The sequence below is a fragment of the Fonsecaea pedrosoi genome, assembly GCF_000835455.1.
Source record: "Fonsecaea pedrosoi CBS 271.37 unplaced genomic scaffold supercont1.1, whole genome shotgun sequence".
NCBI classification, from domain to species: Eukaryota; Fungi; Ascomycota; class Eurotiomycetes; order Chaetothyriales; family Herpotrichiellaceae; genus Fonsecaea; species Fonsecaea pedrosoi.
Genome location: NW_013550615.1, coordinates 291,467 through 310,884, shown reverse-complemented (window position 1 = coordinate 310,884; position 19,418 = coordinate 291,467). Strand labels below are relative to the sequence as shown.

Here is a 19,418-nt window from a genome sequence, read left to right as displayed (position 1 = left end):
AAAACGCGCATCCTATCCAAAGCCTGCATTTATTTCCTTAGATGCCGAGTGCAACGGATAATCGTAATTTCACCAAAGAACCCCTTCGCTGTTCATAACATCCTGTTAAGTACTCTCTGCCAACCTTTTTTTCAGCACCATGAGAATTGCTACCTCTATTCAGTGAAAAGTGCTTCAGTCAGCATCCTGTCGGCGACCCCGACCTCTCCATCCTCCTGCTACTCCATAGCAGCACACGCCGTTCTGTTCACACCACTTCCTGACTTCCATCGGGCTTACTTCGCGATCTTCTCCTATTGCCTTAAAGCCTTCTGTATTCAACCAGACCGTAAGCTCCTCCAGCACAATCGGATCGTACATGAGAATCTTTTCGTGCCAGGTTGGCGATATTTGATGGTTTCGAGGATTCCCGTTAAGTGACCGAGTCTCTGGACGGTGATAGATAGCAGCATGTATCTGTGACAGAATGTCTGGTGTAGGAGTGTGCTGAGGCGTAAGGCTAAGACCTCCAACTGGAGATCTGTCCAGTTTGGAGTCTGGATCTGCGCTCTGAGCACGGAAAGGTTCGCGACCTTGCGAAGAAGTGCAACTTGGTTGCGGTACCGTTAGTGGTGGTGTGATGAGTCTCTGAGCTGCATCTCCAGTCTCAAGTCTCGGGGTCGCTGTCTGTTCCTGTGCCCGGGAGATTCCCTGATTGTGGCCTCCGATGTTTTGCTGATGAGCATCATCCAAATCATCAACGTCAACAACTTTCTCATCCGTCGGCGTCTTTGACATGCGTTTCCGAGAGCCTTTCCCTCCCTTTTGGGCAGGACCATTTTGTTCGGTTGCTACCTTCTTCCTCTTCTTCGGCTCCTTGGTCATGTTTGTGTCGTCGGATTCGGATTTTCGTTTCGCGCGAGGCTTCTTGACTTTTGGAGCCGGTCTAGTAGAGACGTCGTGAATCTTACTGAGTAAATCCGCGTGCTTCGTCACATCAGTAGAGGCATCGTCACCATCATGTTCCTGTTGCTGACCATGTTTGCTTTCCCAACATCGTTCGAGAAGCTCGATCATCGCCTCTCGCTTCTTAACAGCTTTAAAGCCGTACGCAGATATCTGTTTCTTAAGTTCGTGATCGGAGAATCCCACGTAGGATGGCATAGATGGCTTTAGTTTCGCTGCAACATCCTTTATTTTAGTATGCAACTTGTCGTCCTTGTGATGAATATCGGCTCCCTTCTGCGGCTGCTTGAGTGTACGGGACGTATGATATAGCCTGACTCCTGTTTGTGCAGGCATATGGATAGGTGTTGGACGGCTGGGCGTGACAAGATCGTCGATGTCGACCAGAGACCCGGCTTCTCCAACTTTGGGAAATGACGCTTGGGTAAGTATTGGCACATCATTCTCGAAAGTGTTTGCCTCTGGGTGGTTCCGGTCGACAGGCTGAACAAGGACGTCTTTCCCGGCAAGAGCTAGGCGAACAGCAGGTGAATCAGTAAGGTCGACACAGTCGACCTGCAGCAAAGCATTATCCTCGTCTCGACCAGCCGCAGCCCACAAGTTCCTTCTTTTCACAAATCGGCTCGTACCGCGACAGAAGATAGGTGAAGCTGACTCAATCGAAGCGGGTTGTGTCAACGATGGTGATATGGGGTCAGAAGAGAAGCATTCCGAGCGCCTCAGTGCTTCCACCGTATCCCGCGTCAGTGTAGGCGATTCGTCCCGAGCCAATTGACTCGCTGGGCCAAAAAGAAACGGTTGCTCCAGAGTGGTCTTTATTGCGGACGTAGGAGATTTCAATCGCGTTTTGGCCGCTGTTTTCTTGGTTGGGCGTGCTTTCTTGTTTGTAGTTTTTGATTTCGCGGTTTTCGAACTGGTCTCAATGGTGGAGTCTCCTTCGGTGTTTGCACCAACTTGTGTTGCTGTAAGATATTCCAGCATAGGCGGTAACTTGTTGTCGTTCCGTCGGCCGTCGTTGTAGTTCGAAGTGGCCAGTCCCGTGATTGTGAGAGGCTTTTTGGGTGCGGGCTTTGCCCTTCCGGCTTTGTCACATCTCACCAGGTTTTTATAAGGTTGCGGGTTGCACGAAGATGGTGAAGGTTTTGCCTCTGTGGTCATGACAAGGTCGATTCTTCTCCTAATCAGCCGCGTTTCATTTGCGTCAGTTGTTGTAGTTGTCTCAACAGCCGTTGTAGCACAGGGGGCAAAGGCATAAAAGTCCATGAGATCATTGGTAAATCCCACGACTCGATCTTCAGAATGTGGTGTCTCCATGGCATGCGCAGTCGGCTTGACAGGTGTCCAATCCATGCGCCTCGGAATGGCCTTCTCTAATGACAGGGGGCTGGAATATAAGTCGATGAGGCTTTCGCGTTCATTTGAGTTGCCCTCGTTTCCGATACACTTCATTTCTGTCCCTGAGGGTTGTATATCATGCGCTCTGGTCGCCTGCGAATCCCAGTGGCTTGGAAGCGGCATTGGAGGAAGCGACTGTATGGACTTGAAGTGTTTGGATCGCTCCTCTGCTAGAGTTTGTTTCTTCTTTTCGGCAGGCTTTGCTGCTTGGAGTGGTTTTCCGGTACGATCTTCAGAATGCTGTAAGATTTTGGTCTTGGGTCCATCTTTTGGCTGAGACCGGACAGGGATGTTCTCAGCGGTAACCTTTGTGAGCAAGGTACGTGCACTGCTGTAACCGCTCGAGAACCCGTCTCTAGTCCGTCTGGAGTCCTTAAACTGTTCTGCATCGGCCGGATTGAGTGTGTAAAGGGCACGTGGTGACCGCAATGGAGATAGAGTGTCATCGGGGGGGGGAGAGCGGGCGAATGTTTGTGGAGGGGAGGACGAAAGAATTACGACTGCGCCGGACATGGTGAAGAGGCGTTCGACGGCCCATCGGCGCAAACTTGTGACTGCCAATGCGGTTCCAGGATATCATCGCAAAATAGAAATTCCAGATATTGAAGGCAGAGGTGCCGATTGTAAGGGCACTGGCATGTGTTATTGAGGTTGATAGTAGTCGGAATTGTTCTGTCTTTGCCAAAACAAAGTGATGCGGACCGAGTGGCGCAAATGGACCCCTTCTCGGCACCATCATGACGCGACCACTTCACGATGCCACGTGAGCGATTTCTTAGGGTCAAGTACCCAGTGGTACCAGTGTGCCAGTGTGCCACTCAAAGGTACAGGACCAAGTACATACATTAACAGCCCCTGGATGTTTGGGCTTTTTGTCCGTTCGGAAAATTCCATCTGCTAGTACACAACATTCCCCTAAATACCTCTAGTAAGCATCGTTCCCCAGACAGGTGGCTCCCGTCGACCCTAGTGACCACCCAAAAGCTTCTCCCAACTACCAGTCCTGCAAGGTTCTTTCCCCAGACTCTACCCTAACTTCCGTTGCAAAAGTGCTCCCAACTTCCGATCTCCTGAAAATCTTGCTCGTCGGGGCCAATGGGTTGCGACGGTGGTGCAGGAGGCGGGGTGTCTGGTAGCCTTTCTTCGGACAGATGGATGTTCAAGCTCGACGACGTAGATGGAGAGCATTCGCGCTCAAGGGTAGGCGGTGGGTGCTCAGCCCCATGTTGCTCGGTATCTAGACCGGTCAGCCCACACATCCCCTTCCCCCTCTCTCCAAGAGCATTACTTGTACTCACAACCAGGGATTGAATTCAGCGTCCGTTTGAAGACAGTATTGCTAACATGCCAGATAAAGGACACAGCATACATCCAAGTGGCAGTGAATAGCCAGCCTATGGTTTTAAATGTCGCCATGGATGTCAAGGATAATCTTGTCAGCGGAACCAAGGCCTTGCCCAAGACATTGCTTGGTTCGTGTCTCTGGAGACACTGAGTATGGTGTGGGGGGTGGCGAGAAATTATATAAACATTGGTAAGAGAGAAGGTTGCAGGCATCATCGCAACATTGTGGCCAAATCACACACCATAAATCACGCACTGTATCTCATTTGGTTTGTCCAAAGACTGGTGCAGGTCATCACGCAGGGATGGTGAGGATTTGGGCTGCTCAGACAAGGTCGAATTTCAGACGATAGATGGGAAATTGGCAAACCCATCCGGAGAATATCATCGACTGGACGATGGTATGACATGGTTGCAGAGGCTACAGTGTGAGTCGACAATTCCATCGGGCAAAAACCGCCTTGCTGGTTTCTCATTGAACAGAGGTTGGATGGGAGGGACGGAGAGGATGAGGAAATGGGCGTGTGGGCGTGGATTTTGTACAATGGCTGAATGTTATGAGCTGCTCAATACTTGACCGTACTTTGTTCCACGGAGAACCAGAAGGTCGTAATACGCAGAAAGGCGCGATTCTCACCAGCCACGTCAGCCACACCCACCGTCCAACCATGCGCTATCCACCCCGCCGCAGGCTGAACCCGCAACCCCCATCACAATAATGATCACCGCCGCAACCACCCACTATCCTAATTCCTATCGGCGAGGTCAGCATCGCCCGTCATTAGTCTTTAGGTGTCCGTTGGGTGCCCACTGACCCCACGAATTGGTTGGTCAGGCGCAATCCAAAGCCCTGGATCGTGCCGGCGACTTCGAACCAGACACCAACCCTTTCAGCCGCAGTGCCACTAAGTCGGGGCCAAACCAACAACAGGCACGGCGAGCTGGCGCTCAACGGTGTATCCGAGACAAAGCTCTAAGCCCTTGACCCCGGTTACCACCAAGCATCATCTGCTAGTCGGCGCTTTTCTTCCGTTGAACATCGACGCAAAGGTTGTCGTTATGTCGCGCAAGATATCAATGACCTGTTTCTCGGCTCCAGTAACACGGTCATCCACCTCTTGAAGTTCTCTTCGTTGCGATTATCAGACTCTGTGACTGAGAGTCTCAGGTGACAAGCGCCACACCATCAGGCTGAGAAGCACTCTTATCAACATCGACATTCCTCCGTTGTCTTCTCTTTGGTGTTACAATCATGGCCTCTGACGACGATTTGCAGGCTCTTGACACCCATCATGATGAAAAAGATTGGGAGTCGCAGAAGGAGAATTTCCGCATTTGTTACATTGATAATGGCATGACACGCAAGGAAGCCGCAGAGTACATGAAAGAACACTTCAACTTCAGCGCCACTCCCCGCCAATGGGAGCGCAAAATCAAGCAGTGGGGATTTTCAAAGTACGCAAATCGAGAGGAAAGGCTTCATCAGATTGCGCAAACCGGCAAAACCGTCTACGACGTGAGTCGTCCTGGTCGAAGACCTCGCTCACATGTGGACGAGCGCGGCAATCTCCAACCACATGAGGATCGCAACCTCCGTCGTTTCGCCCGTCGAGAACTCAGTCGCTCGAGGTCGAGGTCAAGATCTGCTTCCTTTACCGACATGCCGCGTCCACAATTCAAACAAGAAATTTCGGATCCTTCTGCAAATGCCTCAATAGAGTCCCCATTTGACTTCAACCACCTCGATTTGGAAATGCAACGGAGTTCCAGCAACGACGGATTCCATATGGCTTCAGCACAAGCCGGCAGTGGACTGCAAACCTTCCAACCGCAAATCTTTCAAGGGCATGAACCTGGCGCGTACGGAACGTCTGCTAATCCCAATAGCCTTCCTCTTCCCGTTGGCCACAATCAATGGGGTCAGACACAAGCAGATGGGACTCATCGGTTCGGCGCTGTTGGTGCACAAACCAATTACACAGTCTTTCCGGACGATCCGACTTCCTCGCAAATTGCCCCAGTAGGCGGCGTCCCGAATGGCAGTCAGCGCTTCTCAGTAAGTGCAAACGACCCGTCATTTGGTTTCCCTATCACCGAACCCTCGGTGCCGTCATTATCAGCAGACTTCAGTCAGTACGTCATGGCTGGTACCGACATGGCGATGGCTCCAGGAATACTGCCCGAGGACATGATGACGGAGCAATCGAGGTTCAATAACACTCTACCAGTCCCTCTGGGCTCGGAGACATTAAACCAGACCGGTTTCGATAATAATCCAGGGATCCAGTTTGCTGTGGTGGATGTGGACTCGACACCAATGCTTGCTGCTGCCGATGCGGCTCCATTGCACCCTTCGCTAGGCATAGACGATTTATTTCTAGAGCCCGGCACGGGCAACGATGGCCCTCTCCAGAATGATGTGTTGCCACTTGTGGAGGATTACACTCGAGCTGTTCAAGCTGCAGCCCTCGGCTTCATGAACAGGTCTTCACACGACAATAGCATGGCTGCGGGCGACTTAGCCGCGGATCTTGTTCAACCAAGTAAGTATCGTAGCCATTGCGTTTCTCCCTTTAGGTTCGCTCTAACCTCCAAACGTCAGGCAGGGCATTCCTGGCAAACATGGCCGTCATCCTCGACAACTTTGCAAAGTCGCAGCAGAGATCTCTCCAGAGCATGAAGGATACCTGCAGGAACCTCCGACAAAAGAATGCACGGCTCATGCAGTTCATCAATAGCAGTAAGTGTGCATTGGGACAACCTTTGGACCACTTGAAACGGGTTGGGTACTAACTTCGTTTAGACAATGATATGCAGCCAATGCCTTCAATAGAGCCACAACAGAGTCGCTCATCTCTTCCCCCACAGGGCCCGATATACGGCAATATGTATACACAGAACTTTTGAAAGGATGGAGCACATGCCTCGTGATAAGGGGTCACGTGCTTCGGTAGCCTCGGCAGATGTTGTTTGACCGAAGCGAGTTAGTGACGGCAAGGCCCATTATCACCCGCACAATCCTCCTTGACCCTAAAATCTCAGACTCAGCTTATCATTCCGATCTTGACAACCTGACGTACCCGTGCTCGAGGCGGCGGCAAGTCCCTATTTCGACAAGGCTGTCGGCGAAAAAACCTCGATATTTGCCATGCTCTGCATCAGAAACCCCACAACAGACGTCGTTCAAGATGCTGGTGATCCTGTGGGACCCTGACACGCTCCTCCACAAAACCGTCGAGTTGTTAGGCTCCAACCTCATCCCTGCCTTGGAATCACCGGAACGTCTTGAAGCAATCCTGAAAGCTCTTCATCACTCTGAATATGGGACTTACACCAAGCAAATCAGCTCTGTGAGGGAAGGCCCAAATCCCCGACTTCTGAGACTCACCTCAGAAACCCACGGCCTCGAATATTTACAGCATCTACGAGATGTATATGAGGAGTGGCTCTCGGCGGGTCTGATAGAGAAAGATGGTCATGTGTTGCCGGAGTGTTTTGTGTTCCCCACTTCCACGAGGAAGCCGCTACGTGCACCTAAGGACCCCTTCGCAAGAGCAGGGTATTATGCCTTTGATATGAGCAGTGGCATCATGTCAGAGAGTTATCGAGCCATAGTAGCATCGGCGAACCTCGCATGTGAGGGGACAGACATGCTTTCTAGCTTTGACAATGGGCTTCCCAACGACATTGATACTGTCGTCGCCCTATGTCGGCCTCCAGGGCATCACTGTGATGGCCAACGAGCAGGTGGCTACTGTTACATCAACAACGCTGCTTTAGCGGTGAGCTCATGGCGTTCGCATCAGCCTAATGCGCAAATTGGAATCCTGGACATCGACTTCCACCATGGCAATGGCACACAGGAGATTTTTTACGCCGACGCCAAAGTTCTGTATGTGAGTATCCACGGCAAAGATGAGTTTCCGTATTACACCGGCGAGGAAGACGAGACGGGGATAGGCGAGGGACAGAATATGACCGTTAACCTTCCGCTCAAAGTCGGCAGTTCAATTGAAGAGTATCTGACGAAACTTGATTACGGTTTGAAGAAACTGGTGGAGTTCAAGACTGAGTTCTTAATTGTGAGTCTGGGATTTGACACGTTCCACGCCGACCCTTTAGGGCATTTTCAGATCCATACAGATGATTATGAGACTATTGCAAGGGCAACGAGGCAGGTGCTGAAGACAGTTCCAGCTCTTGTTCTTCTTGAGGGGGGGTATGTCATCGAGCATCTCGGAGCAAACATGTTGTCCTTTCTCAAAGGATGGAACTCTGCCTGAGACGCCGCCAGTATATTTCCCAACCCTCAACGTCAATTAAGTCCATACGATACACCACTAGCATACTATTCAACCCTCCACGCCAACCAAGTCCGTCCGATACACTGCCAGAATATTTTTCAACCCTCAAAGCTACCAGTTTGCCCGGGCTCTGGCGTGATGGATAGTCGCCGTGAATCACGCAAAGGAAGTGTCGAGCTTTACAAGATGTGGTGAGGGAGAAAGAAGCTTCATCAGACTTGGTCCGAGACGTCGGCTTGCTGTCTGCGTCCTTGGACGAGGACGACAGCGTCTGTACATGGAGTCAGCCAGCATGGTTGGGCCTGAAAATGGAAACAACAGAGATGGCCACAGTACCTGAGCGTTGACGATGACGATTTGCTTGGTGGGTTTGCCAAAGAGCGTACATGGCGATGAAGAACATGATCACCCCAAAGGAAATGCCGCTGATGACCTCGGGCGAAATGCGAGAGGCGTGGACGGACATGGTGTGTATTATCTGGCTGGCTAATAGTGCTGAGACCAAAATTGTCTTCAGGTAACTCAGGTTGACCTGGGTCGGAGAAAAGTCGCAGGCTTGCTGGTGAGGGAATGAAGTTGGGAATGGTGTCAAGAGTTGGATCAGCCATGGACAAAACGGTGTACCTTCTTATAGAGCTCGAAATTTCTGTTGGAGTTGAGGTCCAACACGCCGTCGACCGCGTTACTCGAAGGGTGACGCAGTGGAGCAGTCGCAGTGGGTGTTTGATGTATCCTTCTTGAAGTGGCTTCTTGAAGTGGCTGTGTAGCACGACGACGAAACACGCTTCGAGAAAGCGCGTGATGCATATGCACTAGACATTGTCGACGAATGAGGGCAAGTAAGAGGCGGGATACCTGGCACTTGGGAGTTAGTGAGGGGCCTGAGTTGAGTTTGATTCCCTCCTAGTTGCCGCCGCCCCGTTGAATACACGCCAGGACAAAAGGGGTGTCAGAATTACGATTTTGCGCAACTGGACCAGTGCGGCGGACGTGGCACTCCCAATGTAGCTGGTATTGCGCAAGAGCAGACCTCCGAACTGGCCAGACATTTATTTGTTGGGTGGACAAATATTACTTTGCCTTGGAAGGGGCCGATCTACATACACGATAAGCAAATGATTTGCGGACAGAATCAGAAACACTCGGCAGAGAGAGGAGAGAGATTTCATCTTCATTCGCTGGAGCCTTGTGGCCTCCCAGGTTTCTCAGCCTTGTCCTTGAGAAGTGATGCGAAGTGCGCCGACACAAATCAACGTCCCCCTCCTCTCCATGATCAATCCTTGGAGACCATTGATTCCGTGAATCACCGAATCTCTGTTGGTGATCCCTTGGTTCAAGCAATTGCTGCAAGTCCTAGAAAAAAGAAGCTCTCGCCGCCCTCATGCAATGCTATTTTCGTCTTCGCACCATCCACCCAATCATCTCCTGTTATTCTGCCTCATGCTCAAAATCTGCGCCATCCGGATAAAGATGTTCAAAAAGTCCAACTCGAGCGAGATGCTCTCGTTGACCACGTCCTTCCTCACCAATCCCCGCTCGCTCATCCTGGCATGGTGCAAGATCTTTTGCACGTCGTAGAGGGTAAATCCACCAAAGACTGCGAGACCGCCGTACAGCCAGATGTTCTCGGTCCAGGCGAGCGTGCGGACGGCCGTGGCGGGGAGAACAAGCGGCGCAAACCCAGAGATGGCGACGATGGCGACACCCGCAAGCAACGGGCCTCCCAGGTAAAGGTACTTCTCTTGCTTGGCCGTGGCGCCGACGAATGCGATCGAACCCATCATGCCAACAGTGTAGAGTCCAGCGCGAGCCAGGATCGCAGGCGAGAGGAACATTAGCGGAGTGAGAATGGCGGCCTGGGTAACGTTGAAAGCTGTCCAAAGGGCATATTTTTGAACGTAGCTATTTCCATCTTGTCAGCGCAACATGTCCCTCTGACCTTGCAGGGTAAAGACAGAAGAGAACTTACTTGTCAGGGTGCGTGTACATGGTGCCGTACATGGTGCCAATACTGGCCGCCAAACCCAGCCCGACCACCAACCACGGGTTCGTGGCCATCAGTCTGTAACTCCATCCGCTCGTGTGCAGTGTCCTGGCCGCAATGCCTATAATCCCGACGCCCAGGCCGGTGTGCATAAACGTCTGATTCAGGTATTCCCGCTCAAAGGGCGGCATGCCGCCATCCTCGCGCGTTTCGCGGTTAAAGATGAAATTGGTGGCCACGATCGTTCCACCGATCAGCGCAGCGCCGTAGAGAAGCCGTTGCGTGAGGTTCCCGCTCGCGGCTGGGTTGGCGGGTTGGTACGAGGGCGTCTGGTAGCCGCGCTTGAAGCCATTGCGCAGAGCTGCAGACTTTAGCAGTGACTGTGCGTTCGCGGCCGAGCCAAGTGGCCGGGGGTTGAAGAAGGTGTTTGATGATTTCGGAGAGGAATGGAACGCCCGGACGAGCGTCGAGGGGTTACTGAGTGGTCGCAATGTGTTTGAGGAGACCGCAAAGGGCCTCCGGAGAATGAAGGACATGGTGAATGTGCTCTTGTAACAGAATGCGAGATGGGAGAGAAGTTGTGAATCGAAAGAAAAGAGAGTCGTTGTCCTTAAGTGTATGTACATCGAACGACGCAGGCATAAAAGAAGCTTCGCCAGACAAATCCATCCCGAGGCGCCGCCACACCTCAATGACGCACAGGGTGATACGGGCTCGTTGATTGGCCAGGCAAAAGACCTGCGTCATCACGTGGGATGCGGATATTCTTGTCCAGCGCCACTTTTGTTACACGGCCGAATTCTCGATGTTTCCAGCAAGGCTTCACCTCCCTACCTAACTGAGTAGTGGTACTATGCACACTTGTACATATGTAGATACCTCTCACGCCTGACTTACTGATATCCCTCTCATGTCCTGCCTGTTCAAACCCTCGCCTATTCCAAATTCACCTCACGGAATATACCTAAAGTCAGGGTGCTTGTGCCCGAGGTCTCGCTTCTCGGCGTCATTCAACCCCTCAAGTCGATGCGTCCTCTTCCCTCGCTCCCGCAATCTATTCTCACGCATGTTGTACCCGATTCCAAAGCTGGCCACAAAGAATACAATGATCTGGGCTGACAGGTTGATGGTGTGTCCGATGGGGTACCGGGGTCCATCGCGGACGAGGTAGGTCCATCTGTACGAGGTCAGCTTGTTTGACTTGTCAGAAATGCTGGAGCACGCGGTCCCTTACGTGGCAAGGACACCTCCCAGAGTGCCAATCGACACGATCCACGCTGTTGCAACAGCACGCACTGCTGGGCCGGCAGAATCTGTCAAGTGTTAGCAGTGATCCGTCGAGCATCCAAGCGACCCTGCATACTGTTTATTCCCCACGACAGAAATCCCGGTCCACCTGGGAATGCTCCCGTGGTGATGAAATACACGGCCATGTAACGGATCGAGGCATTTGTGCTCCATCGAAGGATAGAAAACCCGGCGATGGGGAGAAACGTGGCCACTGCGAGGTAGATGCCACGCCTTCGAGTCTTGTCGCTGATGTATGCGATCAAAATAGCCACGAGACACGCAGCTACGTACGGGGGAACCGAGTACAGTTGCGCCTTGGTGGCGGTCCACCCGAGATCAGCGAGGATGGTGGGCATGAAAATAGAGAGACCTTGGACGGTGATGTTGATCAAGAAGAAACCGGCCGCGCACAGATTGTTGTTGATGTTGAAGATGGCGGCTCGAATGTGATGCCATTGAACCCTCTCCATCGGATCCTGTCCTTATTAGTCTTGTGGTTCTGAAAATAAGACGACCTAGACAGCTCACAGCGCGATGCTCTCGGATCAGCCGTTCATGGGCAATATACCGTTCTCGTTCGGTGAGGAAACGACAAGTCTGCGGGTTAGACGGCATCAATGCTGGCGCAGCCGCCGAGATTATAACAGTAATCTAAAGCCCCGTCAGCCCAGGCTTGCAGCAGAAATATTGCTGAAACCCACCAAGCCCTCGAAGAAGAAGATATTTCTCCAGCTAGAATACAAAATGTCAGACGACTGAATGAGTGCACATTCCTGGTAATAGCGCTCACGTATGAATAGGAGTAGACTCGGTGCCCCACCGAGGGATACGACTGGATTTTCATTAGCAAAAGCCATTACTGTTCACCAGGGAAATTTACTCACGACAGTGCGGTGGCGAACAAGCCCCCAAAAGCCCCCGCGAGGGAAGCGGCCGAGATGAAGATGCCGACGCGGAAGTACAGCTCGCGCCGCTTGTAGAAGGTGCTGAGGAAGAACGAGATGCCAGGCATGGTGCCGCCCTCGAAGACGCCCAGAAACGCACGGGCGACGCACAGCTCGTTGAAGTTCTTGACAAAGGCGGTGCAGAGGGACACGAAGCCGAACCCAAAGACTAGACCGGGAATGTAGAATCGAGGGCCGATGTGTTTGAGGAGGATGTTGCTGGGGACTTCGACCAGGAGGTAGATGATGTAGAAGACGCTGAGGGCCCAGTTGAAGCGGTAGCCCACCAGGTCGAGGTCCTTGGCCATTCCCTGGATGCGAGCATTTCCGATGTTGGCACGGTCGAGGAAGCAGAACAGGTACAGCAGGGTGACCAGGGGCACAATCCGCCGGTCAATCTTTCTCCTGATGGCTGTCTCTTCCTGTTCTGTCCAGTCGATGTCCTCGATCGACGACTCGCTCTTTGTAGGATCCAGCTCAAAATGGTCAAACGCTTCCGCCTTCAACGTCCCTGTAGCAATTCCAGCCATATTGGATGCGAGGCGTGGGTTGGAGAATGTCGGCCTTTATGTTATCGAGACAGCAATGAACGCGCGTATGAAAGACCACACGCGAGTCTTGAAGACGGGGTGATTTGTGAGAGTTGAGTATTTCAAAACGAAGCCCGTTCGAGATCTCCCCCAGACTTTCAACCACCGCCCCACATACCAATATAGACTGCGGATCGTCCATCAAAGAGAGGACCTCCCCATGTCGCAGCCCAGGGCGTGCGGCATAGATGAAAATGGTGTCGCATCCGGTGGGGAGAGGGAAAGCACACCGGCTGTGTGATGAAACGGGGTTGGGAGAGAGTCATGACGTTCGTCGCTGTGCTCGCTACCACCGTGTCAAGGATTCAGCATATGGGCCAAGGCCCAAATGGAATATTCCTCGCTGAGTGATAGGTTGCTCTGCCAAAGTGGCGGGTGGAAGCCAAGTGACAAGTGAGTCTTGGGAGTCTGGGGAGGTCTGGGTTTTTAAGGCGAATGGAAAAGCAGAAGAGGCGATCATTTCTTGGCCGAGTCCAGGGGAAGAGGGGTGGAAGAGTTGGTGGCGGAGGTGACTTACAAGTTGGGTAGGAATAGGACCATTTGAACTGCTCCACGTGGGACCTGATGACCTTGTCCCCTCTCTCTCTCTCTTAGTGTCAGATAGGAGCCGGTTGAGCTGGGCCGGATCATCTCATGGTAGAGCATCAACGACAAGGCTGTCCGCTTTGAGCTCGGAGCATGGATCCGGAAAGGGAAAAGGCATGACAGTAGAGGAACGAGCTAAAAGATTTCTTGGCCCGGGTAGAAGAGGGATACGAGGGACCAAGCACAGCTTCTCTTCGACAAGAATTGTTGCAGTTGTTCCCTTGGCCATGGATGCCTAGACTTCGGCAGTTGTTGACGAGAGAACAAGGTGATGCCACTTTTACATATCCGCTGCGTGTCCTCCACTTGGAAAGGATAGATCTGGCAAAGAGTAGAAACAGGCCTCTGATGTTGTGGGTGGACGGTAAGCAGCTACTCCTTTGGATATCATAGGGCGAACAAGGACAAGTTGATTTTGTGGGGATGGCGGTAGCAGTACCAGTAGACATCTATGGGCAACAGACCCTCAGGCCACCCTGAAAAGAAGTCCAATTGGAAGAGCCCGAACCTGATCCTGATCCTCCAGCTACTGACCCTCCATCATCCATCCCGAAAGAACTGCACAGCGTGGCTGGCCCCATCTTCCTCCCCAGCCTTGCCCACCACATCCCCGCCATATCGAAAGTATCCAGCCAGATTACCTTGTATCGGCATCGAATGCTTGGTGATCTCCTCTGGCGTCCCAAAGACCCATACTGTCTGCTGGCCCATCACAATATGCTGCAGGATGTGGCAGTGCATCATCCAAACACCAACGTTCCTCTCGGTGATACGTATGCGCCATACTCGCCAGCCATTCACCTTACCGGGCTCAGGAGACTGCAGCGTGTACTTGTACAGCATGGTCGTGTCACGCCGCGAGCCAGGGTAAGGGACATTGTCAATAGAATGCGATTCCAGCAGCGCCGTATGCGCTTCAGGCGAGTATTCCCCGGAACCCGAGCCCATGTCCCAGTATGGCCCACCGTGAGCATGCATGGGATGCGGACCGTAGATCCCCACCGGGTAAGAAGCAGCATTCTGCCACACAATTTCAAGCACCTCGCCAATGTGGGCTGGATATGTCTGTGACAGCAGATCAAAGCCTCCGTTAGCAATTGCACGGCCGTAGTCTGGAGTGACACCATTTATGCTCGCATTCTGAAGAATCTCAACGAGATACGGTGTATCTGTTGATGGTCCCAGAGGAGCGCTGTCGCTCCAGTATCGATTGTTCGAGATCATCACTGTGTTGCCGGAAGAGTTTTGGAGGAACTGTAAAGTTGAGACGATGATGCGCCGCGTCACTTCTGTTGCATTAGGGGGAGCCTCGTAGCCTGCCAAAGGGGGATTCTGAAAAGCATACTCCAGCCAATCTGTGACATTGGTTGGCAGTTCCAGGATCGGTGCCGTAGGGACGGGATCCGGACACGATGAAGTTGAAGTCAAATACCGACAGTTCTGGGCCTGGCTAGACTCCAATGCTCGCGATGTCGACAGCCCCACGTCGGTGTAGTTGAGAATAGCCCAAGCAAAAACCGTACCTAGGCCTTCTCGAGTCTCGAATTGAATCCAGAATTTTGTCTGACCACCCAAGCATTGCAACTCGCTTGGCGATTTTGTTTGCAACAAGAAACTGAATCTTTGGCCCGTGTCGACTTGTACATAAGGAGTCTGTACGGGGTAGACGTACGAGTTGTCTGTTTCGATGATGGTCAAATTGTCGTGCTGTTCAAGACCAAACAGCACCAAAGACAACGCAGTGCTGCCAATGACGCGTACTCGATATGTCTTGCCTGCCTCGACATTCATGACCCAAGGCCGACATGACTGGTCCGAGGGTCCTGGGGCGGAAGAGCCAGGGGCTATCCCACTCTGTCCGTTGATGAGTAACGACGTTGGATCCCCAGTCCATATCCAAGGCACTCCTGTCAACTGTGATTCGATTGTGTGGTCTTCTTCGGGGTAAAAGTCACCAATCTTCATAATTATCTCCTCGTCGTACGCGTATGGCGGCGGCACAGCATCTTTGACTATCAAAGCTCCGGTAGCCGTGATGGCTTGGAAGCCTACATGAGAGTGGTAGAAGGATGTTCCAGCTTCGCTAGCACTCGGATGGAGCTCGTAGTCATAAAAACATCCAGGCGGGATCGGCCACTGTGAAGCTTGCGGAGCACCGTCAGCGTAAGGCGCCGCAGATAGTGCAAGGCCATGCCAGTGCTGAGGGTTTCATCAGTTAGCAAGCGAAGCTTTGCGAAACACAGTAAACAACTTGTAGCTTACCATTGTTGTATTCACATCTGCGTCGTTGTACACCCGAATCCACGTTGTTCGCTCAGGTTCGAGATAGATTGGGGGTGCCGGATATGTACCGTTGATAACGGTCGAGAGACGAGGCTGGCAGTTGAGCCGGATAGTGGCGAGGCTAACTCGCAGCACGATATCTGGAGTGATACTGGCATTCTGCGCCTCAAGCTTCTCCGCAACAGCTAAATGGACAGTAAGCGGCCAAAGGAAAAGGCAAGCTTGTAGCCAGTATGAAAAATGGTAGAGCATTTCGGAGATGAGATCCCTACTGTGGAGAGGAGAGTACCGGACTGAACACGCGACAGTGAGAGTAAGACCATTTGAAGACCTCACCTTGAGAGTGTTGAAGTCGGGAGAAGCCATGCTCAATACAATATGAACATCGCAATTGACTCCTCCATCCGGGATCCACGTCGTAGCTACGTCAGCTATGGTCGAGAATTTGAATTGGGCTGGTCTTGTAACTGATATGATCTGTCGTTAGCCGGTGTCGTGAACGGACGAAGCACTACCTGCAAGGACCCGACGGCGAAATCGGCATAAGTTGTGTGATATTGTCAAAGACATTGCGGAGGTCCGAGACCAAGATGCCACGGCAACGGTGGTACAGAGATATATTCGTGGCACCTAACAATGTGGTTGTGCGAATTATATTGAAGGAGTTTGCAGAGTGGGGAGGCGATTTAAAGCACAATGTCTGACAGCGAGATTTCCCTCCATCTCCTACTCTAAGTTGAGTATGTGAACCACGTGGGACCTTGTCTGATGCAGGATAGTTTTCTGTCAGACGAAATATCACCCAACAGAGGGTACGGAGTGTGGGAGGGAGCCTTGCTTGTATTGCCGTACAATGCAGTGACTACCTCGACTCTAACTGTATTTCTAGCATTTTGTATCTATAACGACATCCCCATCTAGTTTCGCCAATGTCGATTTACAGCTTCGGAAACCTGACCCTCAGGAATTGACTGGGCCAGGCAACATCGACGCCCAACTTCCAACCCACTTTCAACACCCACTCCGGTTCTCTCATAAACTGCCTCGCCACGAGGATCACGTCTGCCATGGGCTCCTTGCCACCCTTGGCATCTGTCATCTCTTTTGCGGCGTTGGCTTCCTCCCCAATACTCTTGTCCGATGCTTTATCTTCAACAATATCCCGTGCCTGTTCGGCTTCCGTGATGAGGCCAACTGCACCAATCAACAGCTTGAGATGGTCCGCCTTCAACGTTTGCCGGATCTGGTTGGCAATCTTGGTCTGGTAGTCCTTGGACGCAAACATGTTGATGCGCTGCTGAGGATGATTCCCGCCGCTGCTGACATCAAGAAGATCCACTCCCAGTCCAGGTAGCAGACGCGCAAGCTTGATCGTGCTTTCCACGTCCCAGCTTCCCAGTTGCTTGCCCAGATCTGTCTCCTCCAACCACTCGGTCGAGCTGACGCGCAGGAATAGAGGCATATCCTGTGGGATCTGTGCCCGCACGGCCTTGACGACTTCGACCAAGAGGCGTGTGCGATTTTCAAAGCTGCCGCCGTACTGATCTGTGCGCCTGTTCGTGATAGGGCTGAGGAATTGGTGGATGAGATAGCCATGGGCGGCGTGGATTTCAATCACGTCGATGCCGGCCTGCACCGCCCTTCGCGCACTGTCTGCAAACGCTTTAACCACGTCTTTAATCTCGTCCACGGTCAGCTGCCTCGGAGGCCAGAAGCCGCCATCCTGCGCCAACCCTTTGCCATCCCAGCTCTCCTCTGGCCCACCCATCGGCCCAACAACATCTTCCGGCCATCCGTCGGCACTCTTGTCCGCGCGCACCGACGGTCTCTTGAGAGATGATGAAATCCATGGCGGCAGGGTACTCGCCTTGCGTCCGGCATGAGCGAGTTGAATCCCGGAAAGGGCACCCTGTGACTTGACAAAGTCCGAAACACGCTTGACACCCTCGGTCTGAGTATCATTCCATAGGCCAGGACAATATGGGCTGATACGCCCATTGTACTGCACGCCCGTTGCCTCGATAAACACCAATGCCGCGCCCTTTAGAGCGTAATGACCTAGTGTTGCGATGTGGTAGTCGGTAAGTTTCCCAATGTCCGGACCGGAAGAAGCAGTCGAGTATTGGCACATGGGCGCCACGATTATGCGGTTGCGCAGGGTCTTGGAGCGGATCTTGAGAGGCGTGAACAGCGTTGGGGTATCGGCAGATGGGGTAAATGGCGTCCCAGGACTTGAGGCATGGGCTGGGGTAAAGTATGGGATATTTGGTACCCCTTTGTTGACGAGGATGGGAGAGTCGGACGAGCCCATGGTTGGCGATGGATCAGCAGGATCGTGATGTCGGGTGTCTCTTATTGTAAGACGGGCTGTCCGCCGATGAGTCGTGGTCTGGCTCTTTTAGGGGGTGTCAGATAAGGAGATTGTAAAGAAAAAGCAACAAACATGCAAGGTCAACGCTCCAGTCTCAAGAAGCAGGAATCTGACGATAAATCTTTTACGGGAATCTTGAACTTTTATAATTGCGCCAGACATTGAGAGAAGACTTGGACCGGTGATAGAGGCGATGAAACGCCTTGCCGTTGATTTCTAAGACGATCGCGAAGATGTTGGGGAATTGCGAATTGATAGTGCGCTATCCGGTCAGACACCGACTTAACCGAGGCAACATGCCAGAAATGCATCTCCAACCGCTGACAATTGAGAGTTGGTGGTGTATCTCGTATAGGAAGATTACACGACGGTATATTCGGCCGCAGACCTGGCCAGGGGATAATGTGCTGCTACTGATGGGGTATGCGTCTTTGTCAATATTCAATCAACCAACCCTTCCATTGTAGGTGATATATAATGATCACACTTTTTACTTGATATCTCTCTCCCACGCATCCTCCTCACCACGGCAACTCGAATCCCTCGCGATGCCAGAACTTGCCCGTGTCGTCGATTGACTTCTGACTGACGATATTCTCCCACAGTTTCCTTGCCGCCTCGTTGGGCTCAACTGTCTCTGGGGGCATCTTTGCACCCGGCAGCAGGTTCGTCCTAACATAGCCAGGATGCAGCAACATGACCGTGACGCCCTTGTCTTTCAAATCCATCGCCATGCTTTTGCCAATGGAGTTGACGGCAGCTTTGGACGAGCGATAGGCGTAGTGTCCGCCAGAGCTGTTGTCGCCGACTGATCCAACGCGACTCGAGACGATACCGATCTTGGGCTTGGAGGCTTTTAGAATGTTGGGCAAGAGGGCCTGCGTCAGGAGGAAAACCCCAAATGTGTTGACTGCAAACGTTCGTTGAAAGACCTGCAGGTTGCTCGTGGTGAGACTGTCATCTTCACTGGAGGCGGCCACACCTGTTCAAACCCATCGGTTACTTGCGCTCTGATCCCTCCCACATAAGCATGATACGAAGAGGGGTTCGCCGCACCTGCAATATTGAGCAACAGGTCAACTGCTGTGTCACCGAGAGTGTCTTTGAACTTTTGGATCGACTCGGGAGAAGTCACATCCACTTCGGCAACGTGAGCCTTCTTGGCTTTCAGTGCCTGGAGACCATTCCCGCTATCTCGATCGACGGCGTAGACCGTGTAGCCCTACCTGCAGCGTTATCTCGATTGGTTATGATACGGTGACCGAGCTAACCTCATCACAGAGTACATTGGCAAATGCATGGGCGATGCCGGAGTTTGCCCCTGTCACGATTGCAGTCGGCATCTTGGTGGCAGTAGCGTAAGGGGCGATAATAAAGGTTTCT

General features: G+C 52.3%; 10 protein-coding genes across 10 annotated transcripts; 2 read left to right on the top strand and 8 right to left on the bottom strand.

The window, feature by feature from the left end:
* Positions 1-174: 174 nt before the first annotated feature.
* Positions 175-2,853, bottom strand: Z517_00099 (uncharacterized protein; the record flags this gene model as incomplete). The annotated part of the gene is made up of 1 exon (XM_013433065.1): positions 175-2,853. One exon carries the CDS (start codon positions 2,851-2,853, stop codon positions 175-177), a length of 2,679 nt encoding a protein of 892 aa, XP_013288519.1.
* Positions 2,854-3,371: 518 nt separating this feature from the next.
* On the bottom strand, positions 3,372-3,756 carry Z517_00098 (uncharacterized protein; the record flags this gene model as incomplete). Its single annotated transcript, XM_013433064.1, has 2 exons — positions 3,372-3,577; positions 3,639-3,756. The coding sequence occupies 2 exons, from the start codon at positions 3,754-3,756 to the stop codon at positions 3,372-3,374; spliced, it is 324 nt and encodes a 107-aa protein (XP_013288518.1).
* A 1,180-nt stretch (positions 3,757-4,936) lies between these two features.
* On the top strand, positions 4,937-6,591 carry Z517_00097 (uncharacterized protein; the record flags this gene model as incomplete). The annotated part of the gene is made up of 3 exons (XM_013433063.1): positions 4,937-6,227; positions 6,287-6,424; positions 6,488-6,591. The coding sequence occupies 3 exons, from the start codon at positions 4,937-4,939 to the stop codon at positions 6,589-6,591; spliced, it is 1,533 nt and encodes a 510-aa protein (XP_013288517.1).
* Positions 6,592-6,872: 281 nt separating this feature from the next.
* On the top strand, positions 6,873-7,967 carry Z517_00096 (uncharacterized protein; the record flags this gene model as incomplete). The annotated part of the gene is made up of 1 exon (XM_013433062.1): positions 6,873-7,967. The coding sequence occupies one exon, from the start codon at positions 6,873-6,875 to the stop codon at positions 7,965-7,967; it is 1,095 nt and encodes a 364-aa protein (XP_013288516.1).
* Positions 7,968-8,200: 233 nt separating this feature from the next.
* Positions 8,201-8,454, bottom strand: Z517_00095 (uncharacterized protein; the record flags this gene model as incomplete). The annotated part of the gene is made up of 2 exons (XM_013433061.1): positions 8,201-8,259; positions 8,325-8,454. 2 exons carry the CDS (start codon positions 8,452-8,454, stop codon positions 8,201-8,203), a joined length of 189 nt encoding a protein of 62 aa, XP_013288515.1.
* Positions 8,455-9,406: 952 nt separating this feature from the next.
* Z517_00094 (uncharacterized protein) lies at positions 9,407-10,508 on the bottom strand (the record flags this gene model as incomplete). The annotated part of the gene is made up of 2 exons (XM_013433060.1): positions 9,407-9,890; positions 9,958-10,508. The coding sequence occupies 2 exons, from the start codon at positions 10,506-10,508 to the stop codon at positions 9,407-9,409; spliced, it is 1,035 nt and encodes a 344-aa protein (XP_013288514.1).
* A 415-nt stretch (positions 10,509-10,923) lies between these two features.
* Positions 10,924-12,736, bottom strand: Z517_00093 (uncharacterized protein; the record flags this gene model as incomplete). The annotated part of the gene is made up of 7 exons (XM_013433059.1): positions 10,924-11,149; positions 11,207-11,285; positions 11,336-11,738; positions 11,791-11,913; positions 11,964-11,994; positions 12,053-12,094; positions 12,147-12,736. The coding sequence occupies 7 exons, from the start codon at positions 12,734-12,736 to the stop codon at positions 10,924-10,926; spliced, it is 1,494 nt and encodes a 497-aa protein (XP_013288513.1).
* Positions 12,737-13,921: 1,185 nt separating this feature from the next.
* Positions 13,922-16,030, bottom strand: Z517_00092 (L-ascorbate oxidase; the record flags this gene model as incomplete). Its single annotated transcript, XM_013433058.1, has 2 exons — positions 13,922-15,580; positions 15,644-16,030. The coding sequence occupies 2 exons, from the start codon at positions 16,028-16,030 to the stop codon at positions 13,922-13,924; spliced, it is 2,046 nt and encodes a 681-aa protein (XP_013288512.1).
* Positions 16,031-16,601: 571 nt separating this feature from the next.
* On the bottom strand, positions 16,602-17,975 carry Z517_00091 (uncharacterized protein; the record flags this gene model as incomplete). Its single annotated transcript, XM_013433057.1, has 1 exon — positions 16,602-17,975. One exon carries the CDS (start codon positions 17,973-17,975, stop codon positions 16,602-16,604), a length of 1,374 nt encoding a protein of 457 aa, XP_013288511.1.
* Positions 17,976-18,556: 581 nt separating this feature from the next.
* Positions 18,557-19,378, bottom strand: Z517_00090 (uncharacterized protein; the record flags this gene model as incomplete). Its single annotated transcript, XM_013433056.1, has 3 exons — positions 18,557-19,017; positions 19,092-19,257; positions 19,307-19,378. The coding sequence occupies 3 exons, from the start codon at positions 19,376-19,378 to the stop codon at positions 18,557-18,559; spliced, it is 699 nt and encodes a 232-aa protein (XP_013288510.1).
* Between the last annotated feature and the right edge of the window lie 40 nt (positions 19,379-19,418).